This window comes from Pseudophryne corroboree, chromosome 12 (assembly GCF_028390025.1).
Source record: "Pseudophryne corroboree isolate aPseCor3 chromosome 12, aPseCor3.hap2, whole genome shotgun sequence".
In the NCBI taxonomy this organism is placed as follows: domain Eukaryota; kingdom Metazoa; phylum Chordata; class Amphibia; order Anura; family Myobatrachidae; genus Pseudophryne; species Pseudophryne corroboree.
In genome coordinates, this window is record NC_086455.1 from 72132009 (window position 1) to 72154449 (window position 22441).

The window sequence follows — 22441 nt, forward strand, 5'->3', positions numbered from 1 at the left end:
GACCAGGGAAGGAACTGCAAGATCTTGATCTGTCCCTGCCAGTGGAGGATCAGTGGACGCACAGTGGATGGATTGAGGAGCAGAAACGCTGCCTGACATTTGCCCGGGAAGTGGCGGCGGGGAACATCGGGTCCAAACTACATCCCAGCCCCGGAAGGACGTTGGGAGGACCATTCGCTGAGGGGCAAAGAGTGTTAGTCCGAGAGAAGCGGCCTGGGAACAAGTTGAGTGAACGATGGGAGGTGATGCCTTACATTGTGCAGCGGCGAGTGTCTCCTGACAACCCCGTTTATGAAGTAAAGGCAGAAGACGGGAGTGGACGTGCCCGCACTTTGCATCGGAACATGCTGCGCCCCTGCCTCTTCGAGGATCTGTCCCCCATTGGGACAGTCCCAGTGACTACCCCTGAATTGGATGAAGATGATTGGTGGGTTCCACCACCTGAAGTGGCACCAGAGCCCCCGCCATCGGGAAGGTCAGCCGAGGGTGCTGACCCGGAGGCTTCTGCTCCGGCCTCAGCAACCCTGCCCAGGCGTTCAACCCGAACGACGTTGGGAGTACGGGCCCCCCGTTTTGCGGATCCAAACTTTGAGTGGGCAGCGGCTCACATCTTTGAAGGGACTACAAAGGAAACAGGGGGGGGGAATGTGAGAGGACGCCAGGCTGAGGGAACGGGGGAGGTTGCTCACCTCCGTCTCCCCGGACAGACAGCGGCGGGACACAAGATGAGGCGGCGTCGCGGCGAGGTTCCGGCACGGAGGGGCTTGCATCCGCTGGGATTCAAACCCCTCCAATCACGGCGCGGCGAGGTGAGTGTGGCGCCGGGCGGGAGCCAATCAGGAGCAGGAGCGGTCAGTCGGCGCCGGACCTGGAGCAGTGAAGAGCTCCAGTAGAGAAGAAGAAGCGGCCGAGGAGAAGAGGCGGCGGAAGAAGAAGGAGGAAGAAGAGACGGCAGTGGGGAACAAGAGGCGGCGCCCGAGGAAAAGAAGACGCCGAGGCGGCCGGCGAGGAAGAAGAGCCCGGGAAGCCCACACGGAGGTCCGGTGGAGAGTGCTGCAGTGTGTGGGAGGCAAAAGAGCTAACGAAGCTCCCCACTGCAGCCTCTCCCTACGGTCTGGTAAGCGGCCTTGTGCCGAGAGTCTCACTTCCTCCCTAAGCCACCAGGGTGTCGGGCACTAGGCCCGTGGGCACGTACGGGCAATAGGCCCGAATGCAGTTAGGAGTTTGGGGTCATTCTCTGTCACGGGGGTTTGGGCGTTAGGCCCAAGCCACCTCTTCCAGTGCGGTAGGCGGGCACTAGGCCCGGGCGACATATCAGGCACTAGGCCTGGGGGTACTATAGAGGGCATCAGGCCCTAGGGAGTCTGCAGAAAAGGGAGCATAAGGTTACCCCGGGCTTTAGGCCCCGGTCACCCAACCAGCGACGAGTTAGGCAGGCACTAGGCCTGAGGCTGCAGTCAGGCTCTAGGTCTGTGCCATAACCAGGGTAAAGGGGGACACCGCTTGTCTGTCACGTGTTAGGCCAGGGAAGGGGGAACATTGGCAATAGGCCAAGGAGAGCTAGGACCCTAATCCTAACCTCGGCTGTGGGGGTCTGTGTTCCAGGACAGTCACACCAGGGGAGGTGTTCCTGGTACAGGCTGAGCCCCGCTCTTTGGATACCCCTGCGAGTGGGCTGTGTGGCAACTCGCGTTGGGCCCATTGTAGGTCAAGTACGGAGGGTCGGCTGACCCTCGTATCTTGGACGCGCATTTGGTGCTCGGAGGGGGCTGTGGAGAGACCGTCCGGTTTCGCACGGCCTATATCCGGGTGCCGGAGTGGACGGCGATCCCCGTAGGGAGTTCGGGTGTATCAGGGATTATCCTCTTGGTGCGAGGTAGCGGAATCTGCATCGGACCGGACTGGAAAGGTAACCCTCATTTGTATTGTATTCATACTGTGGTCCTGTATTTGCTTGTCCTGTTTATTGGAGCTAGGTGAAGTAGCCAACCAAGTTACACTGTTTGAAGTTCATAGTGAATAGGCTCAGTTCCGTTGTTTGCCATTGTTTAGTTTGTAGGGAGGCTGCTGTCATTTTCTCTCCAGGAGCAGAGATTCGCGACAAGCAAGTTGACAAGAGTACCAGTGTGAGTATACTCTGTGGGTGTGTGTCCTTGTCCGCGTTGAGCGCCTGTCGCGAGAACCTGCTAGGCCTAGCGGGCTCGCTCTCACCTAGGTGCGCAAGTGCCGAGTAGGTGACATTTTGGGTGGCTGAGGCCCACGGGCCGATGATGACATTCACCTAACCGGTGAACGTCGCGGCCACCCCGGTGTGCCACTTTTCCCTGGCGTGGAAGGAGTGAGCATACAGTGATAGTGTCCCTTGTCTCCTTTAGCCGTCGGTTTCCTAGACTGAGCCCCGGGTAGAGGCCCTGAAGAAGAATTTTGCTCGGACAAGCCGAAATAGAGTGGTCTGAACATGAGAAGCATTTTGAGGTAAGAAGCGGTACACTTGCACGGTCGCAGGCATTACACCGTACCAGCACCCTTACATAGACACAAGAATACTTGCATTAGAATAAGATAGCAAGCAGGCAGTGGCAGCCGGATAAAAAGGAGCTGTGTCAGACTCAAAATCAGGCCTATAGTGCTATGGTTAAAATAATTCTTTATAAAGTGGTCATTAAGCGTATTTCACCTGCTGCTGCTGCTGCCGATAACATATTCCAAATAGATGGATTACCCATGATCCTCTCCTTGTAAACCTACTGGAGGTCATATTAATAGCACACTTGATTTTGCATGGCTGTGCAATAATGAACTACCCAGCACACAGCAAAGGCGCTCCTACTCTCATTTCCTGGGGCAGCGCCTCTCTGTGCCGGCAGGTGCACTGTGCAAAAGTCCAACATTGCACTTTTTCTCCTAAAATACTTCTATGTTTAGCCTAATTTATAGCCTAAATTAATCTTGAGACTGTGGGGACATAGCAGCGTCTTAATTAAGGTGTCAATTTTGTTTGTGTGTGTGCTATCCTGAGGGGATATGGTCAGGATTCCTGCAGTCAAAATACAGACGCCGGAATCCAGACACTGGCATCCCGAATGAGATCACAATCCCGGCGCCGGCATCCCTAAAAAGCGATTGCCGGGCCACTGGAGAGGTAAGCTGCCGGGGTAGGAATTAGGTTTAGGCTGTGGGGGGGGAAGGTTAGGGTTAGGCTACGGGAAGGGGGGGTTATGTTTAGGCTGGGGGGGGGGGGTAAGTTTAGGCACCCATGGGGAGGGTTAGGCTGCGAGGGGCAGTGACGGGCGGTGGGGTGAGGCAGGTGAGGCAGACCCTTTCCTGTCATACTAACGTTTGTGCCAGAGTTTTGACTGTATAAAGTATATAAAAAATACAAAGAATTTGTTCTAAATATCTTCTTTGTATTATTCAAATTATTTTTATAGCCAAAACTCTGGAGTAAAAGGTCTATGGCGGGTGAGGCAGTGCCTCACCTGTGTATCTTTTCCGCACATCTCTGACCAAAACTCACCAAATTTCCAGGCGTTTATACTGCTGCACCTGTGTATAATGCCCAGATGTACGCTTTTGGCTCATACTGTATATTGCATGTAAATCTGGCTCTGGTGCTAGCCAGTGCCTCCTGAGCCATTTAGCTTATCTCACGTCCCTGGCGAGGAAGGAGGGTTAGGTTTAGGCTGCCAGAAGGCGGGGTTAGATTTAGGCATTACCGGGGAGGGTTAGGGTTCGGCTGCAAGAAAGGGGGTGGGGGGCTAGATTTAGGCTGCGGTAAGGCTTAGCATATTCACCTGACCTCTGTCGGGATTCTAAACATCAGAATGCCGCGGTCGGTAACCTGACCTGCCTTTACTGCACCAAACTCCTCTCCAGAAGTGCAGAATCCTTATCCTGTATTTATATATATGCGCTCCAACCTGCAAAGGTTCTGTGATGTTTTGTCAGTTTACTCCACAGTGTGCTACTGGGAAAAAAACTAAATATTGTTTTAATGTAAGTATTTTCAATATATTGCTAGCTCATTATTCATTAATAAAATAATTCTGTCTCAAGAAAACTGACACAGACATAAAATTGGTCCAGGTGGAAAACATTTACTTTACAAGGATTTTTTTTTATTTTTTTTAAATAATATAGCTTCTAGTATTTCCTGCATCTCATACCTCTTTCTGTGTCTGGATAACTTTGATGTCTCGAATAGTTTCCTCATGTCTTCTGATTAAATTGGTAACACTCTCTACATCCTTCCCGTAGTCAAGGGCCTGCATAAGCACACTCTAGAGAGGAAGAAGGGACAGTGTAAGATGGTACAAGCTGGTGGCTATATCGTGCAATCCTCACATAGTAATACAACTTGCATTCGTTGACTAAGGGGTCTATTCAGAGTTGGTTGCAGATTTTGCTCTTGCAGATCATATCGACGCAGTCGCTGCATGCGAACGCAGCAGCTGCGTCCATCTCTGAATAAGGCTCAAGTCACAGAACAAATTTGCAGAACAAACAACATTTCATAGGTAAAATTCCCCTTTTAACAAAGGATTATGGGGGTAATTCCAAGTTGATCGCAGCAGGAATTTTGTTAGCAGTTGGGCAAAACCACGTGCACTGCAGGGGAGGCAGATATAACATGTGCAGAAAGAGTTAGATTTGGGTGGGTTATTTTGTTTCTGTGCAGGGTAAATACTGGCTGCTTTATTTTTACACTGCAATTTAGATTGCAGATTGAACACACCACACCCAAATGTATCTCTCTCTGCACATGTTAAATCTGCCTCCCCTGCAGTGCACATGGTTTTGCCCAACTGCTAACAAAATTCCTGCTGCAATCAACTTGGAATTACCCCCTATATCCAGCAGAAAGTGTGCCGGACTAATACTGTATATATCTAAGTACAAGATCTATTAACTAGCTATCCATACACAGGTATCCATATATATCTGCTGGTATCCATTCATCTTCAGGTATCCATCTGTCCATCCATCTACAGGTATGAATCCATCCATCTACAGGTATGCATCCATCCATCTACAGGTATGCATCCATCCACCTACAGGTATGCATCCATCCACCTACAGGTATGCATCCATCCATCCACCTACAGGTATGCATCCATCCATCTACAGGTATGCATCCATCCATCTACAGGTATGCATCCACCCATTTACAGGTATACATCCAACCACCTACAAGTATGCATCCATCCACCAACAGGTATGCATCCATCCACCAACAGGTATGCATCCATCCATCTACAGGTATGCATCCACCCATCTACAGGTATGCATCCACCCACCTACAGGTATGCATCCATCCATCTACAGGTATGCATCCACCCATCTACAGGTATGCATCCACCCATCTACAGGTATGCATCCATCCACCTACAGGTATGCATCCATCCACCTACAGGTATGCATCCATCCACCTACAGGTATGCATCCATCCACCTACAGGTATGCATCCATCCACCTACAGGTATGCATCCATCCACCTACAGGTATGTATCCACCCACCTACAGGTATGCATCCATCTATCTACAGGTATGCCTCCATCCACCTACAGGTATACATTCATCCATCTACAGGTATGCATCCATCCACCTACAGGTATGCATCCATCCACCTACAGGTATGCATCCATCCACCTACAGGTATGCATCCATCCATCTACAGGTATGCATCCACCCATTTACAGGTATGCATCCATCCACCTACAGGTATGCATCCATCCATCTACAGGTATGTATGCATCCATCCACCTAAAGGTATGCATCCATCCACCTAAAGGTATGCATCCATCCACCTAAAGGTATGCATCCATCCACCTACAGGTATGCATCCATCCATCTACAGGTATGCATCCATCCATTTACAGGTATGCATCCATCCACCTACAGGTATGCATCCATCCATCTACAGGTATGCATCCATCCATCTACAGGTATGTATGCATCCATCCACCTAAAGGTATGCATCCATCCATCTATTGGTATGCATCCACCCATTTACAGGTATGCATCTATTTAGCTAGTACAAGTTCAGAACATGGAACTGTTCCCACCTCCAGCACAGTCACAACCGCTGGAGAGTAGACATGTCTGCAGAGAACCTGGGTGTCATTCACAGACCTGGTTGCACGCCTGCGGTTTTTTTGCACTGCTGCGACCAGGTAATCACCACCTACAGGGGAGGGGGTAATTGCTGTGTAGGGGTGCGATCGGCTGTGCAGTGAGCTGCACAAACAAAAGTTTGTGCAATTTCAGCACTGCCCAGGACTTACTCAGCGGCTGCCATGATCTGGGCCGATGCTGACATTAGGAATCCTCCTCCTGAACGGCAGGGCGCGCCTGCGTTTTTCCGGACACTCCCTGAAAATGGTGAGTTGCCACCCACGAACGCCTTCTGCCTGTCAATTTTCTTGAGATCGCTGGTGCATCGATTTCTTCGTTAGTTTTGACGCTGCCCGGCGATCCCCGTCGCCGGCGGTCGACGCGCCTGCACATTGCGGTGTATACACATCCGCTGTTCAGACCCGATCACACAGCTGCAAAAAAAGGCAGCGTGCGACCCCCCTGGACCCCAGACATGCTCCCATGGTAAAGTTAACATCCGGCAGTGCCACTGCCTCCCACAAAGTCCACGTCACCACCACTGGAGTGACTGTCTGTGATCTCTCCTCCAACTTTGACAGGGACTGTGCGGAAGACAATGTTTCCAGCTGCTAGCATTAGCACGGGAGCAGGTCTGCGCTCCGGGTCCTCGGCAGACATGTCTACTCTCCAGCAGCAGCGGGGACTGTCTGGAATTTGGCTCCATTTGGCTCAGCAGCAGCATGTGGGAGAAAGGCAGCAGCTAACTGAGGCACGCGGTACCTGTGTAGAAGGCTCAGCAGCTGTCACATTTGGCACAGCATCATGTGTATTCTGCTGTGTAAAAAGGTGCACAAACCGTTGGGGCGGCTGGGTACACATTGCTGGAGCATGAACCCAACTTCAGGATAACAGTAGCGGGTATAGTATGTTTCCATACAGGTATACAGGGATTGAAGTTGCGGCGTTGATGTACTATATCAGTTTCGAACACCATTTGATAATCATGGTTTTTGAGAAACAGTCCCAGATTGGTGCAGGCTACCAGAAAAGAGGCGTAACATGGCCTAGGCTGTGGTTTGGGAATGTTATGAACAGGTCAGGGTTGGGACCTAATGAACCACAATTGTCCAATTAAGTATATTAGCAGCTGCATATATAGCTTTAGTCTTTTACATTTAAAGGTCGAATTCAATAGCAATATTTGTTTAATCAATTATGGAACATACAGCCCTCGCAGGGATGCGGTTATTTTACCGCCGCTCAGGATCCCAGCGGTCTATTCCCACTCGTGGATGCCCACTACACCCATACAGCGGGAATAGAACCTATGGCGAGCGCAGCAAGCCACCAAGCCCACTGCGTGGCCAGCGCAGCAAAACTGCAATGGGCTTTGTTGCAGTTATTGTTCAAACAAAGTTACAATACTTTTTTTGTTGCAGGTAACTGAAGATGGCTTTGACAAAAGAGAGAATTGAGGTCATTTTGATGTATGGAGAATTAAGTTTCCATGTCATAGCTGCAGATTTTAACAACCGCACCCAGAAAGACCTTCAGTTTCACTTAACACTGTCAGGTGCCTAATTTCCATATTCCGAGAAACTGGGACTGTGGCTTACAGTGGTCGTCCAAAAAAGTGCTACTGACAAGACAACCTCAAGAATGGTTTTGGCATCCTTCGTGAAGAGCCCACAACGTGGACAAAGCCCACACAATAAATGACTGTCCTTTATTTTATTAACAGTACAGCCTGTAATTCCAACAAAAAAAGTGTTGTAACATTTGAACCATAAATGCCTCCCATTTCCTGCACAGTTTTTTAAACAAAAGGGTGTACTGCGAATTTGAATAATCCCCCTAATGTATGTATATATATATATATATATATATATATATACAGACTGCAGGAGGACCTGGCACGGTCACTTACAATGGTAATGAAATGGGTGCCCTCACAAAGGGAGATGGATAAACGATAAGAGGTGCGGCACTCCAATGATAACAACGTTACGAGGCAGCTTTTAATACAACGCTTCAATGCCTTTTAATTTCAGGGCATTTTCATCAGGACAAGGGGGGTCATTCCGAGTTGTTCGCTCGCTAGCAGATTTTAGCAGCATTGCACACGCTAGGCCGCCGCCCTCTGGGAGTGTATTTTAGCTTAGCAGAATAGCGAACGAAAGATTAGCAGAATATCGAATAGAAATTTTTTTAGCAGTTTCTGAGTAGCTCCAGACCTACTCACAGATTGCGATCAGCTCAGGCCGTTTTGTTCCTGGTTTGACGTCACAAACACGTCCTGCGTTCGGCCAGCCACTCCCCCGTTTCTCCAGACACTCCCGAATTTTTTCCTGGCACGCCTGCGTTTTTCCGCACACTCCCAGAAAACGGCCAGTTTCCGCCCAGAAACACCCACTTCCTGTCAATCACACTCCGATCACTTCAACGCTGAAAATTCTTCGTTCGGACGTGAGTAAATCTACTAAGTTTTGTGCTAAAATACCGCATGCGCACTGCGTACCATGCGCATGCGCATTTTTGCCTTAATCGCTCCGTTGCGAAAATCGGCAACGAGCGAACAACTCGGAATGACCCCCAAGATACAAAACACAAACATCTTACCTTAAAAATGGAAAGACACTCAGTGAGATGCCAATCCGCAGCGGGACTGCACACCCGGGCGGCGGCACAGCATAAATGAAGTCACGTTGTTATCATTAAAGTGCCACCGCACCTCTTGTCGTATGTGTATATATATATACAGTATATATATATACACACACATTATCTTGTCAATAAGCATGCTATACTGTACTAGCCTTATTTGGCCTTTGGCTCACCAGAAGAACCTCTGAAAAATTTTACTGGCCTGTCCAGACCTAACTGTACATTATTTATGAGGGTATGTGTGATTTGTTTTGGAATTTTTATATATTCAGTTACTGTATGTGGTTATTACTGTATTTTAACCAGGACTGCACTTTTTCCATGCAGTCATGTAATGATAATAAAGTATGTCTGTGTAAAATATTGCTACCTATTACGTGTTGTCTAATATATACAGGCATGTGCACTATAATATTGTAATATGTGACAACGCCAAACAGAAGGGTGTGTAGCTGGATGATGCCAGTGATTGATGATGTCATTGCGCACATGTGTAAGTCACTGAAGCTCAGTATTCTCACTTCTACAGATGCTTTATACAGAAACCTGAGGCCACCAGGGGATCAAAAGTGATCAGCTATAAATGTCAAATGAATGTGCTAATGAAAGACTCATTTTGTTGACTTCCTAAAATAACTTGGAAAACCTCAGAGTTTGGGGACTAGTCATGCAGCAATGAATAGCCTGAACAGCTATCTGGCAGATATCTAAGTAGATTATTCCAACGCTGTGATGAATTTAACTGCTTTATGATGAAAGAGATGAAACAGGTTTACAGGCAGATGTCTTCTTTTACAATACCTCGTTTGTCCGACATTCCGGAATGATGTGCCTAAGAATAATAGCACTCGCAGACCTTTTTAAATCTGGAAACACAAGCACTGACAAGACTGTTCCCCAAAAAATGGAAGTACCATTGTGCATTCACAATTCATTTTACTTATTTAAATCTTTTTATGGTTTGCAATAGAGATGAGCGGGTTCGGTTTCTCTGAATCCGAACCCGCACGAACTTCATGTTTTTTTTCACGGGTCCGAGCGACTCGGATCTTCCCGCCTTGCTCGGTTAACCCGAGCGCGCCCGAACGTCATCATGACGCTGTCGGATTCTCGCGAGGCTCGGATTCTATCGCGAGACTCGGATTCTATATAAGGAGCCGCGCGTCGCCGCCATTTTCACACGTGCATTGAGATTGATAGGGAGAGGACGTGGCTGGCGTCCTCTCCATTTAGATTATAAGAGAGAGAGATTTACTGGAGCTTAGGACTAGGAGGAGTACTGTAGAAGTGTAGAGAGTGCAGAGAGTTTACTAGTGAGTGACCACCAGACAGTGCAGTTTATTTAATATATCCGTTCTCTGCCTGAAAAAAGCGATACACACAGTGACTCAGTCACATACCATATCTGTGTGCACTGCTCAGGCTCAGCCCAGTGTGCTGCATCATCTATATATATTATATATCTGTCTGACTGCTCAGCTCACACAGCTTATAATTGTGGGGGAGACTGGGGAGCACTGCAGTGCCAGTTATAGGTTATAGCAGGAGCCAGGAGTACATAATATTATATAGTGAGTGACCACCAGACAGTGCAGTTTATTAATATATCCGTTCTCTGCCTGAAAAAAGCGATACACACAGTGACTCAGTCACATACCATATCTGTGTGCACTGCTCAGGCTCAGCCCAGTGTGCTGCATCATCTATATATATTATATATCTGTCTGACTGCTCAGCTCACACAGCTTATAATTGTGGGGGAGACTGGGGAGCACTGCAGTGCCAGTTATAGGTTATAGCAGGAGCCAGGAGTACATAATATTATATAGTGAGTGACCACCAGACAGTGCAGTTTATTTAATATATCCGTTCTCTGCCTGAAAAAAGCGATACACACAGTGACTCAGTCACATACCATATCTGTGTGCACTGCTCAGGCTCAGCCCAGTGTGCTGCATCATCTATATATATTATATATCTGTCTGACTGCTCAGCTCACACAGCTTATAATTGTGGGGGAGACTGGGGAGCACTGCAGTGCCAGTTATAGGTTATAGCAGGAGCCAGGAGTACATAATATTATATTAAAATTAAACAGTGCACACTTTTGCTGCAGGAGTGCCACTGCCAGTGTGACTGACCAGTGACCTGACCACACTGATCACCAGTATAGTTAGTAGTATACTTATATTGTGATTGCCTGAAAAAGTTAAACACTCGTCGTGTGACTTCACTTGTGTGTTGTTTTTTTTTTATTCTATAAAAATAAAACTCATTCTGCTGACAGACAGTGTCCAGCAGGTCCGTCATTATATAATATATACCTGTCCGGCTGCAGTAGTGATATATATATATTTTTTATATCATTTATCATCCAGTCGCAGCAGACACAGTACGGTAGTTCACGGCTGTGGCTACCTCTGTGTCTGCACTCGGCAGGCAGTCCGTCCATAATTGTATACCACCTAACCGTGGTTTTTTTTTCTTCTTTATACATACATACTACTACGACATCTCTTTATCAACCAGTCTATATTAGCAGCAGACACAGTACAGTACGGTAGTTCACGGCTGTGGCTACCTCTGTGTCTGCACTCGGCAGGCAGTCCGTCCATAATTGTATACCACCTAACCGTGGTTTTTTTTTCTTTCTTCTTTATACATACATAGTTACATAGACATCTCTTTATCAACCAGTCTATATTAGCAGCAGACACAGTACAGTACGGTAGTTCACGGCTGTGGCTACCTCTGTGTCTGCACTCGGCAGGCAGTCCGTCCATAATTGTATACCACCTAACCGTGGTTTTTTTTTCTTTCTTCTTTATACATACATAGTTACATAGACATCTCTTTATCAACCAGTCTATATTAGCAGCAGACACAGTACAGTACGGTAGTTCACGGCTGTGGCTACCTCTGTGTCTGCACTCGGCAGGCAGTCCGTCCATAATTGTATACCACCTAACCGTGGTTTTTTTTTCTTTCTTCTTTATACATACATAGTTACATAGACATCTCTTTATCAACCAGTCTATATTAGCAGCAGACACAGTACAGTACGGTAGTTCACGGCTGTGGCTACCTCTGTGTCTGCACTCGGCAGGCAGTCCGTCCATAATTGTATACCACCTAACCGTGGTTTTTTTTTCTTTCTTCTTTATACATACATAGTTACATAGACATCTCTTTATCAACCAGTCTATATTAGCAGCAGACACAGTACAGTACGGTAGTTCACGGCTGTGGCTACCTCTGTGTCTGCACTCGGCAGGCAGTCCATAATTGTATACTAGTATCCATCTCCATTGTTTACCTGAGGTGCCTTTTAGTTGTGCCTATTAAAATATGGAGAACAAAAATGTTGAGGTTCCAAAATTAGGGAAAGATCAAGATCCACTTCCACCTCGTGCTGAAGCTGCTGCCACTAGTCATGGCCGAGACGATGAAATGCCAGCAACGTCGTCTGCCAAGGCCGATGCCCAATGTCATAGTACAGAGCATGTCAAATCCAAAACACCAAATATCAGAAAAAAAAGGACTCCAAAACCTAAAATAAAATTGTCGGAGGAGAAGCGTAAACTTGCCAATATGCCATTTACGACACGGAGTGGCAAGGAACGGCTGAGGCCCTGGCCTATGTTCATGGCTAGTGGTTCAGCTTCACATGAGGATGGAAGCACTCAGCCTCTCGCTAGAAAAATGAAAAGACTCAAGCTGGCAAAAGCAGCACAGCAAAGAACTGTGCATTCTTCGAAATCCCAAATCCACAAGGAGAGTCCAATTGTGTCGGTTGCGATGCCTGACCTTCCCAACACTGGACGTGAAGAGCATGCGCCTTCCACCATTTGCACGCCCCCTGCAAGTGCTGGAAGGAGCACCCGCAGTCCAGTTCCTGATAGTCAGATTGAAGATGTCAGTGTTGAAGTACACCAGGATGAGGAGGATATGGGTGTTGCTGGCGCTGGGGAGGAAATTGACCAGGAGGATTCTGATGGTGAGGTGGTTTGTTTAAGTCAGGCACCCGGGGAGACACCTGTTGTCCGTGGGAGGAATATGGCCGTTGACATGCCAGGTGAAAATACCAAAAAAATCAGCTCTTCGGTGTGGAGGTATTTCACCAGAAATGCGGACAACAGGTGTCAAGCCGTGTGTTCCCTTTGTCAAGCTGTAATAAGTAGGGGTAAGGACGTTAACCACCTCGGAACATCCTCCCTTATACGTCACCTGCAGCGCATTCATAATAAGTCAGTGACAAGTTCAAAAACTTTGGGTGACAGCGGAAGCAGTCCACTGACCAGTAAATCCCTTCCTCTTGTAACCAAGCTCACGCAAACCACCCCACCAACTCCCTCAGTGTCAATTTCCTCCTTCCCCAGGAATGCCAATAGTCCTGCAGGCCATGTCACTGGCAATTCTGACGAGTCCTCTCCTGCCTGGGATTCCTCCGATGCATCCTTGCGTGTAACGCCTACTGCTGCTGGCGCTGCTGTTGTTGCCGCTGGGAGTCGATGGTCATCCCAGAGGGGAAGTCGTAAGCCCACTTGTACTACTTCCAGTAAGCAATTGACTGTTCAACAGTCCTTTGCGAGGAAGATGAAATATCACAGCAGTCATCCTACTGCAAAGCGGATAACTGAGGCCTTGGCATCCTGGGTGGTGAGAAACGTGGTTCCGGTATCCATCATTACTGCAGAGCCAACTAGAGACTTGTTGGAGGTACTGTGTCCCCGGTACCAAATACCATCTAGGTTCCATTTCTCTAGGCAGGCGATACCGAAAATGTACACAGACCTCAGAAAAAGAGTCACCAGTGTCCTAAAAAATGCAGCTGTACCCAATGTCCACTTAACCACGGACATGTGGACAAGTGGAGCAGGGCAGGGTCAGGACTATATGACTGTGACAGCCCACTGGGTAGATGTATGGACTCCCGCCGCAAGAACAGCAGCGGCGGCACCAGTAGCAGCATCTCGCAAACGCCAACTCTTTCCTAGGCAGGCTACGCTTTGTATCACCGGTTTCCAGAATACGCACACAGCTGAAAACCTCTTACGGCAACTGAGGAAGATCATCGCGGAATGGCTTACCCCAATTGGACTCTCCTGTGGATTTGTGGCAACGGACAACGCCAGCAATATTGTGTGTGCATTAAATATGGGCAAATTCCAGCACGTCCCATGTTTTGCACATACCTTGAATTTGGTGGTGCAGAATTTTTTAAAAAACGACAGGGGCGTGCAAGAGATGCTGTCGGTGGCCAGAAGAATTGCGGGACACTTTCGGCGTACAGGCACCACGTACAGAAGACTGGAGCACCACCAAAAACTACTGAACCTGCCCTGCCATCATCTGAAGCAAGAAGTGGTAACGAGGTGGAATTCAACCCTCTATATGCTTCAGAGGTTGGAGGAGCAGCAAAAGGCCATTCAAGCCTATACAATTGAGCACGATATAGTAGGTGGAATGCACCTGTCTCAAGCGCAGTGGAGAATGATTTCAACGTTGTGCAAGGTTCTGATGCCCTTTGAACTTGCCACACGTGAAGTCAGTTCAGACACTGCCAGCCTGAGTCAGGTCATTCCCCTCATCAGGCTTTTGCAGAAGAAGCTGGAGACATTGAAGGAGGAGCTAACACGGAGCGATTCCGCTAGGCATGTGGGACTTGTGGATGGAGCCCTTAATTCGCTTAACAAGGATTCACGGGTGGTCAATCTGTTGAAATCAGAGCACTACATTTTGGCCACCGTGCTCGATCCTAGATTTAAAGCCTACCTTGGATCTCTCTTTCCGGCAGACACAAGTCTGCTGGGGTTGAAAGACCTGCTGGTGACAAAATTGTCAAGTCAAGCGGAACGCGACCTGTCAACATCTCCTCCTTCACATTCTCCCGCAACTGGGGGTGCGAGGAAAAGGCTCAGAATTCCGAGCCCACCCGCTGGCGGTGATGCAGGGCAGTCTGGAGCGACTGCTGATGCTGACATCTGGTCCGGACTGAAGGACCTGACAACGATTACGGACATGTCGTCTACTGTCACTGCATATGATTCTCTCAACATTGATAGAATGGTGGAGGATTATATGAGTGACCGCATCCAAGTAGGCACGTCACACAGTCCGTACTTATACTGGCAGGAAAAAGAGGCAATTTGGAGGCCCTTGCACAAACTGGCTTTATTCTACCTAAGTTGCCCTCCCACAAGTGTGTACTCCGAAAGAGTGTTTAGTGCCGCCGCTCACCTTGTCAGCAATCGGCGTACGAGGTTACATCCAGAAAATGTGGAGAAGATGATGTTCATTAAAATGAATTATAATCAATTCCTCCGCGGAGACATTGACCAGCAGCAATTGCCTCCACAAAGTACACAGGGAGCTGAGATGGTGGATTCCAGTGGGGACGAATTGATAATCTGTGAGGAGGGGGATGTACACGGTGATATATCGGAGGGTGAAGATGAGGTGGACATCTTGCCTCTGTAGAGCCAGTTTGTGCAAGGAGAGATTAATTGCTTCTTTTTTGGGGGGGGTCCAAACCAACCCGTCATATCAGTCACAGTCGTGTGGCAGACCCTGTCACTGAAATGATGGGTTGGTTAAAGTGTGCATGTCCTGTTTTGTTTATACAACATAAGGGTGGGTGGGAGGGCCCAAGGACAATTCCATCTTGCACCTCTTTTTTCTTTTCTTTTTCTTTGCATCATGTGCTGATTGGGGAGGGTTTTTTGGAAGGGACATCCTGCGTGACACTGCAGTGCCACTCCTAAATGGGCCCGGTGTTTGTGTCGGCCACTAGGGTCGCTAATCTTACTCACACAGTCAGCTACCTCATTGCGCCTCTTTTTTTCTTTGCGTCATGTGCTGTTTGGGGAGGGTTTTTTGGAAGGGACATCCTGCGTGACACTGCAGTGCCACTCCTAGATGGGCCCGGTGTTTGTGTCGGCCACTAGGGTCGCTAATCTTACTCACACAGCTACCTCATTGCGCCTCTTTTTTTCTTTGCGTCATGTGCTGTTTGGGGAGGGTTTTTTGGAAGGGACATCCTGCGTGACACTGCAGTGCCACTCCTAGATGGGCCCGGTGTTTGTGTCGGCCACTAGGGTCGCTAATCTTACTCACACAGCTACCTCATTGCGCCTCTTTTTTTCTTTGCGTCATGTGCTGTTTGGGGAGGGTTTTTTGGAAGGGCCATCCTGCGTGACACTGCAGTGCCACTCCTAGATGGGCCCGGTGTTTGTGTCGGCCACTAGGGTCGCTAATCTTACTCACACAGCTACCTCATTGCGCCTCTTTTTTTCTTTGCGTCATGTGCTGTTTGGGGAGGGTTTTTTGGAAGGGACATCCTGCGTGACACTGCAGTGCCACTCCTAGATGGGCCCGGTGTTTGTGTCGGCCACTAGGGTCGCTTATCTTACTCACACAGCGACCTCGGTGCAAATTTTAGGACTAAAAATAATATTGTGAGGTGTGAGGTATTCAGAATAGACTGAAAATGAGTGTAAATTATGGTTTTTGAGGTTAATAATACTTTGGGATCAAAATGACCCCCAAATTCTATGATTTAAGCTGTTTTTTAGTGTTTTTTGAAAAAAACACCCGAATCCAAAACACACCCGAATCCGACAAAAAAAATTCGGTGAGGTTTTGCCAAAACGCGTTCGAACCCAAAACACGGCCGCGGAACCGAACCCAAAACCAAAACACAAAACCCGAAAAATTTCAGGCGCTCATCTCTAGTTTGCAAGCGCATTTGTCTAACAGGTGACTTACATGGTATCCGCTTGGCAGGTCGAACCTACTTAAGTCGACAGTCACTAGGTCGACCACTATTGATCGACATTGACATGGTCGACATGGACAAATGGTCAGCACATGTAAATGGTCGACACATGACAGGTCGACGTGGCTTTTTTTTAATTCGATTTTTAACTTTTTCATACTTTACCAGTCACGTGGACTACATTTTGGGAACGGTAACCTGTGCCGAGTGCAGCGGTAGCGGAGCCAGGCTCTTTGCCCGCAGCATGGCGAGCGGAACACTAATTGGGGTTCCTGGTCATGTTACAGAAAAAATATCACCAAAAACAGTTAAAAAATCCATGTCGACCTTTTCATGTGCTGACCTGTCCGTGTCGACCATTTTCACATGTCGACTATTTGTCCATGGCAATGTTGACCAATAGTGGTCGACCTACTGTCTGTCGACCTTAACCTGGTCGACCATTCATGCCAGAAGCCACTTACGTGAGGTATATATTAGAGTTCAGACTGGATGTTTATACAAGGTTATAATCAATGCAATAGTATTGCACCATAATCAGAGTAGACGATTAGAAATGCTTTCCTCACTTTATCCCAATGAGCCTCATTTTAGCATTTTGGGCCTAATTCCATTTGCAGCCTATATTTCCATACTACGCACAAGTAATACAATGTGGCCGTATTTAGAGTTGAGTGCAGCTTTGACTTGAGGCTCCAACATTTGGAGAGGCGTGTCATTGGCGTTTATGCATAGGCTGACATATTAGGTGAATGGAGACACAAATCTAGCATGACCATTAGAGACACGGATGATTTTGACATATAAATATAAATGACCTTTTAGGATGCGTATCTATGCACGACCTATAGACAGGTCTGTAGGGACCTGTGAAGCTGTCCAGGGAACAATTTAATAAGAGTATCTGGTATCTATAATGATTTGGAAGATACTATAATGGTATGGATAACAGCACAGCCAATAAATATACGTAGGTAGGGCCTACAAGATGCAGGTAGTCCAGTGTTCACAATGAAATAACATCTAATATACTGTACCAAGAAATATATCCTTAGGGATGAATTCACACAAGGTGAAATTGCATTTGAAATTTAGTGCATAGGAATCACATGTATCATGTGTATTGTACTGAGTGAGAAGAAAAGAAATATCACAGCGAATAGTTGCAAACAAGAAATCCAATACTGCAGACAGCACTATTAGTATTACTACTTGCAACATTTCCCCAAATATAGAAATATCTAGCAACAAGCATTAAAGCATAGACACGCCCATATGTGGAGCTAGACATGTCCCTTCAACAGTGCTTCGTGCAGTGCGTTCTACCACCAACTATCTCTCTACTACCAAATATAACCTCCCTGAAAATAGTTTTCAAAAGTAAGCAAGTATGAGTTGCTGGCATTAAGTATATGACGGGATAGTACCTGGGAATGATTATTTGAATGCAAGGTTCGCCTAGATAAAAGACTGTAATAGGCACAAAAGACAGAGCCGGCCCTAGGCATAGGCAAGATAGGCAAATGTCTAGGGCATTTGGAAGGCCTAAGGATATTTAAGCCTGCATAGGCCTGGCAGAGGTCCTACTTTGGGCTAGTTACTGCAATCGGAGCTCTCAGCTCCGACTGGGTAGCTCAGCCGGGAGCCGGCAGCAGCAGGAGCTGACGAGCCGGGAGTAAGAGCAGCTGAGAGCATCAAAAATGGCCACGGGAGGATGGCGCTGCGCATGACCAAGAGCAGCAGCTCCTCTACCCAAGGGCCTTTGCGGAGATACTGTCTCCATGCAGCCACAATGCCGCCCAACCTCCCACCCCCACCCCAGAAAACACAGTCAAGGATTTACGGAGCTGCAGGGGTGGGCACAGCACACACTGACTACCAGCAACCAAAAGTGAGTTTAATTTAAAAAAAAGCTGTTAGCATTACTAATGTGGGGCATATGTGTAAGGGGCATTACTGTGTGCATTATGTGTGTAATAGCATTACTAATGTGGGACATATGTGTAAGGGGCATTACTGTGTGCATTATGTGTATGAGGGCATTACTAATGTGGGACATATGTTTAAGGGGCATTACTGTGTGCATTATGTGTGTAACAGCATTACTAATGTGGGGCATATGTGTAAGGGGCATTACTGTGTGCATTATGTGGGTAATAGCATTACTAATGTGGGGCATATGTGTAAGGGGCATTACTGTGTGCATTATGTGTGTAATAGCATTACTAATGTGGGGCATATGTGTAAGGGGCATTACTGTGTGCATTATGTGTGTAATAGCATTACTAATGTGGGGCATATGTGTAAGGGGCATTACTGTGTGCATTATGTGTGTAATAGCATTACTAATGTGGGGCATATGTGTAAGGGGCATTACTGTGTGCATTATGTATGTAATAGCATTACTAATGTGGGGCATGTGTGTAAGGGGCATTACTGTGTGCATTATATGTGTAATAGCATTACTAATGTGGGGCATATGTGTAAGGGGCATTACTGTGTGCATTATGTGTGTAATAGCATTACTAATGTGGGGCATATGTGTAAGGGGCATTACTGTGTGCATTATGTATGTAATAGCATTACTAATGTGTGGCATATGTGTAAGGGGCATTAATGTGTGCATTATGTGTGTAACAGCATTACTAATGTGGGGCATATGTGTAAGGGGCATTACTGTGTGCATTATGTGTGTAACAACATTACTAATGTGGGGCATATGTGTAAGGGGCATTACTGTGTGCATTATGTATGTAATAGCATTACTAATGTGGGGCATATGTGTAAGGGGCATTACTGTGTGCATTATGTATGTAGTAGCATTACTAATGTGGGGCATATGTGTAAGGGGCATTACTGTGTGCATTATGTGTGTAACAACATTACTAATGTGGGGCATATGTGTAAGGGGCATTACTGTGTGCATTATGTATGTAATAGCATTACTAATGTGGGGCATATGTGTAAGGGGCATTACTGTGTGCATTATGTATGTAATAGCATTACTAATGTGGGGCATATGTGTAAGAGGCATTACTGTGTGGCATTATGTGTATGAGGGCACTACTAATGTGTTGCATATGTGTAAGGGGCATTAATGTGTGGCATTATGTAAATAAGGGGCGCAATTACTGTGTGGCGTAACGTGTATAAAGGGCATTACAGACTAGGTCATACTGCTGTCTTCACCATTACCTTAATATCCTTACATTCTGACACTTTTGTATTAAGATCCTCCCAATAAGCCAAGAGTGATTGCTGCTAGAGAGAGGGGTGGTGATTTTACCCTCTAAGTTGAATTTAACCAGTGAAGATTATCCCAGTCCTTAACAATGGCCTGCTACTGTAACTGGTATATTCAACTGTCCAGTAGATCAGGCATGTCCAAACTCCAGCTGTTGAGAAACTACATATCCCAGCATGCCCTGACACAGTTTTACTGCCAGAGAATGCTAAAGCTGTGTCAGGGCATGCTGGGATGTGTAGTTTCTCAACAGCTGGAGGGCCGCAGTTTGGACATGCCTGCAGTAGATTGACTCTTGCTCGCTAGCACTATATCTTCTTCTTTACAACATTATCATTTGGGAAAGGTTCTATCACCATTTTTTTGTGCCAGCTTTCTCACAGAACAGTGAGTCAGGGGGGAGATGTATCAAAAGGTGGAGAGAGAAAAAGTATCAGCCAATCCACTTCTGTCATTTTTTACAATGCCTGTAAAATAACATTTACAAGCTGATTGGATGATACTTTATCTCTCTGCAAGGTCTGAACTATCTCCGCTTCAGTATGTGCATTGTGTGAAAGTAGAAACACACGGCTGCATAAGTGTTTAGCTGAGTAACCTATGTTAATAATACCATCCTTGATCTTTGGATTAGGTGAATTCAGAGTCAGATATGGCTGTATTACAAAGAAGTGTCACACCCATATGAAATTAGCTAAAGAAACAATCTTTTATTCCATTCTCTGTTATCGTAATACTCAAAACAGCCCCTGCTGCGGTATCGCAATGTGCCAATAGATTAGTAGACTTTAGATCACAAATACACTTAGCAGCCTCACAATAACTCTCTAAGACCACACATACACTCTGATATGAACTAATATTTTCCTCTACATATCATCCTTTCTCTCATACTTTCCCCTGTACCTTTTCAGTCATCCTCTCATTGATGTCGTCAATTTCACGGATCAAGGCGTGAATTTCCAGTGCTCCCTCTAGCGCCTTGCGATATTTGTTTAGATCACCATGGAAACTGTTCCACCTACAGAAGACATGGCATCCAACTTACAATATCACATATGTGCTTCAAACAAAACTAAAAAAAAGGTAAATTGAGCATTTAAGGACCAGTTACACCGCCTCATGGAAAATAGCAGCAGGAAATATTCTGTGTAAAGCGCTGCAAAATATGTGTGCGCTACATAAATAACTGGTAATAAATAAGTAATACTTCTGTCCTGTGTTATATAAACCAATACCACAAAAGCTTTTTACTGAAGCATTATAGGTTTGCCATCAGAATGTTTTTGACTATAAAAAATGTGACTATCTAGGATTACAGTGCGACCGCTACAAAGATGCAACAATATGGCAGCGCGGACGGTGTAATGGTTAGCGTTACTGCCTCACAGTACTGACGTCATGGGTTCGATTCCCAACATGGCCCCAACTGTGTGGAGTTTATGTATTCTCCCCATGCTTGCGTGGGTTTCTTCTGGGTACTCCGGTTTCCTCCCAAATATATACTGGTAGGTTAATTGGCTCCCAACAAAATGAACCCAAGCATGAATACAATTGTAGGGCACAGCAGAACAGATCACTTACTTATCATTCAGCTGTTTCTTCCGCTGGTAAATCGTTTTCATCTCCTCCTGGTTCTGCCTCTCCAACTTAGTGGCAAGAGTGTTAATAGCTCTTATGTGGGCATCATCTACCGTCACTTCCTGATAAACATAACCCAAGCTTTTCATGTTATACAAAATACATGTTTTTTTATATGACATTTGTGTAAATCTAGAGTGTGCACTGTTTTGATTTTAGAATTAAACTTGAAGTTTTTTTGAGTTTCCTTTTCAGTTCTTATGAAGAGGAAACCCTTCAGGCCTTGGTTGAGGGCCCAGAGCTATTCCTGCATCCCCATTGGCGGTAGATGCAGAGTTAATGGAGTAAAAATAGAATTAATATTCTTCTTGAGAGTGGAACTACAAGTCCCAGCAAGCCTGCACCGGCATGCCAGCAATTGGAGAACCACAAGTGTCAGCATGCTCGAACATTAAGGGCCCCAATGTACCTTTAGTCCCACTGTCAAGAAAAAAAATTCAATAATGGCAGGGCACACACACTAATGGGCCCTACACACTGGGCGATAATTCTCAAAGATATGAACGATCTCGTTCATTAATGAACGAGATACCGTTCATATCTTTCAGTGTGGAGGCACCAGCGATGAACGATGCGCGGTCCCGCGCTCGTTCATTGCTGGTGCCCCGATCTCGTCCATATTTGCCTGCACTGCTATGGAGCCCCCCTTCACTGCCCCCCGCAGCCGGGTCGCCCGTCGCCCGTATCCGCCGTCGGGCAGCTCGGCGGCGGATTGCGCAATGTGTAGGGCCCATAAGTATTATTATCTTTAATTAAAAATAAAAAAACCATACTCACACTACATTCTTACTAACTCCTTTGCTGTGCTTCGTCCTCTTTTGTCATTGAAGAAGTCCACGGACTTGGCAAACAAACAAACCGGCCATCCGTTTCCACGGTTCACTGCCATTGAAGTGTATAGGGAGGCATCACTAGCTAAGAGTTGGATACTCCCAGCCAATTGGAAGACAGTTTCTATGACAGCGTCTGTTGTTAGCCAATTAACACTTTCCTATATACTTTAATAACAGTGACCCACA

General features: G+C 46.6%; 1 protein-coding gene across 5 annotated transcripts in view; it reads right to left on the reverse strand.

Moving 5' to 3' along the window:
• The window catches only part of SPTBN5 (spectrin beta, non-erythrocytic 5), a 704607-nt gene that overhangs the window by 148031 nt on the left and 534135 nt on the right, over positions 1-22441 (reverse strand). For all 5 annotated transcript variants that reach the window (XM_063947637.1, XM_063947638.1, XM_063947639.1 and 2 more), the window contains 3 exons: positions 21366-21484; positions 20688-20802; positions 4167-4280 (listed from right to left, as the gene is read on the reverse strand). In XM_063947637.1, coding sequence (XP_063803707.1) covers positions 4167-4280; positions 20688-20802; positions 21366-21484 — 348 coding nt within the window. The remainder of the gene's footprint in view (positions 1-4166; positions 4281-20687; positions 20803-21365; positions 21485-22441) is intronic.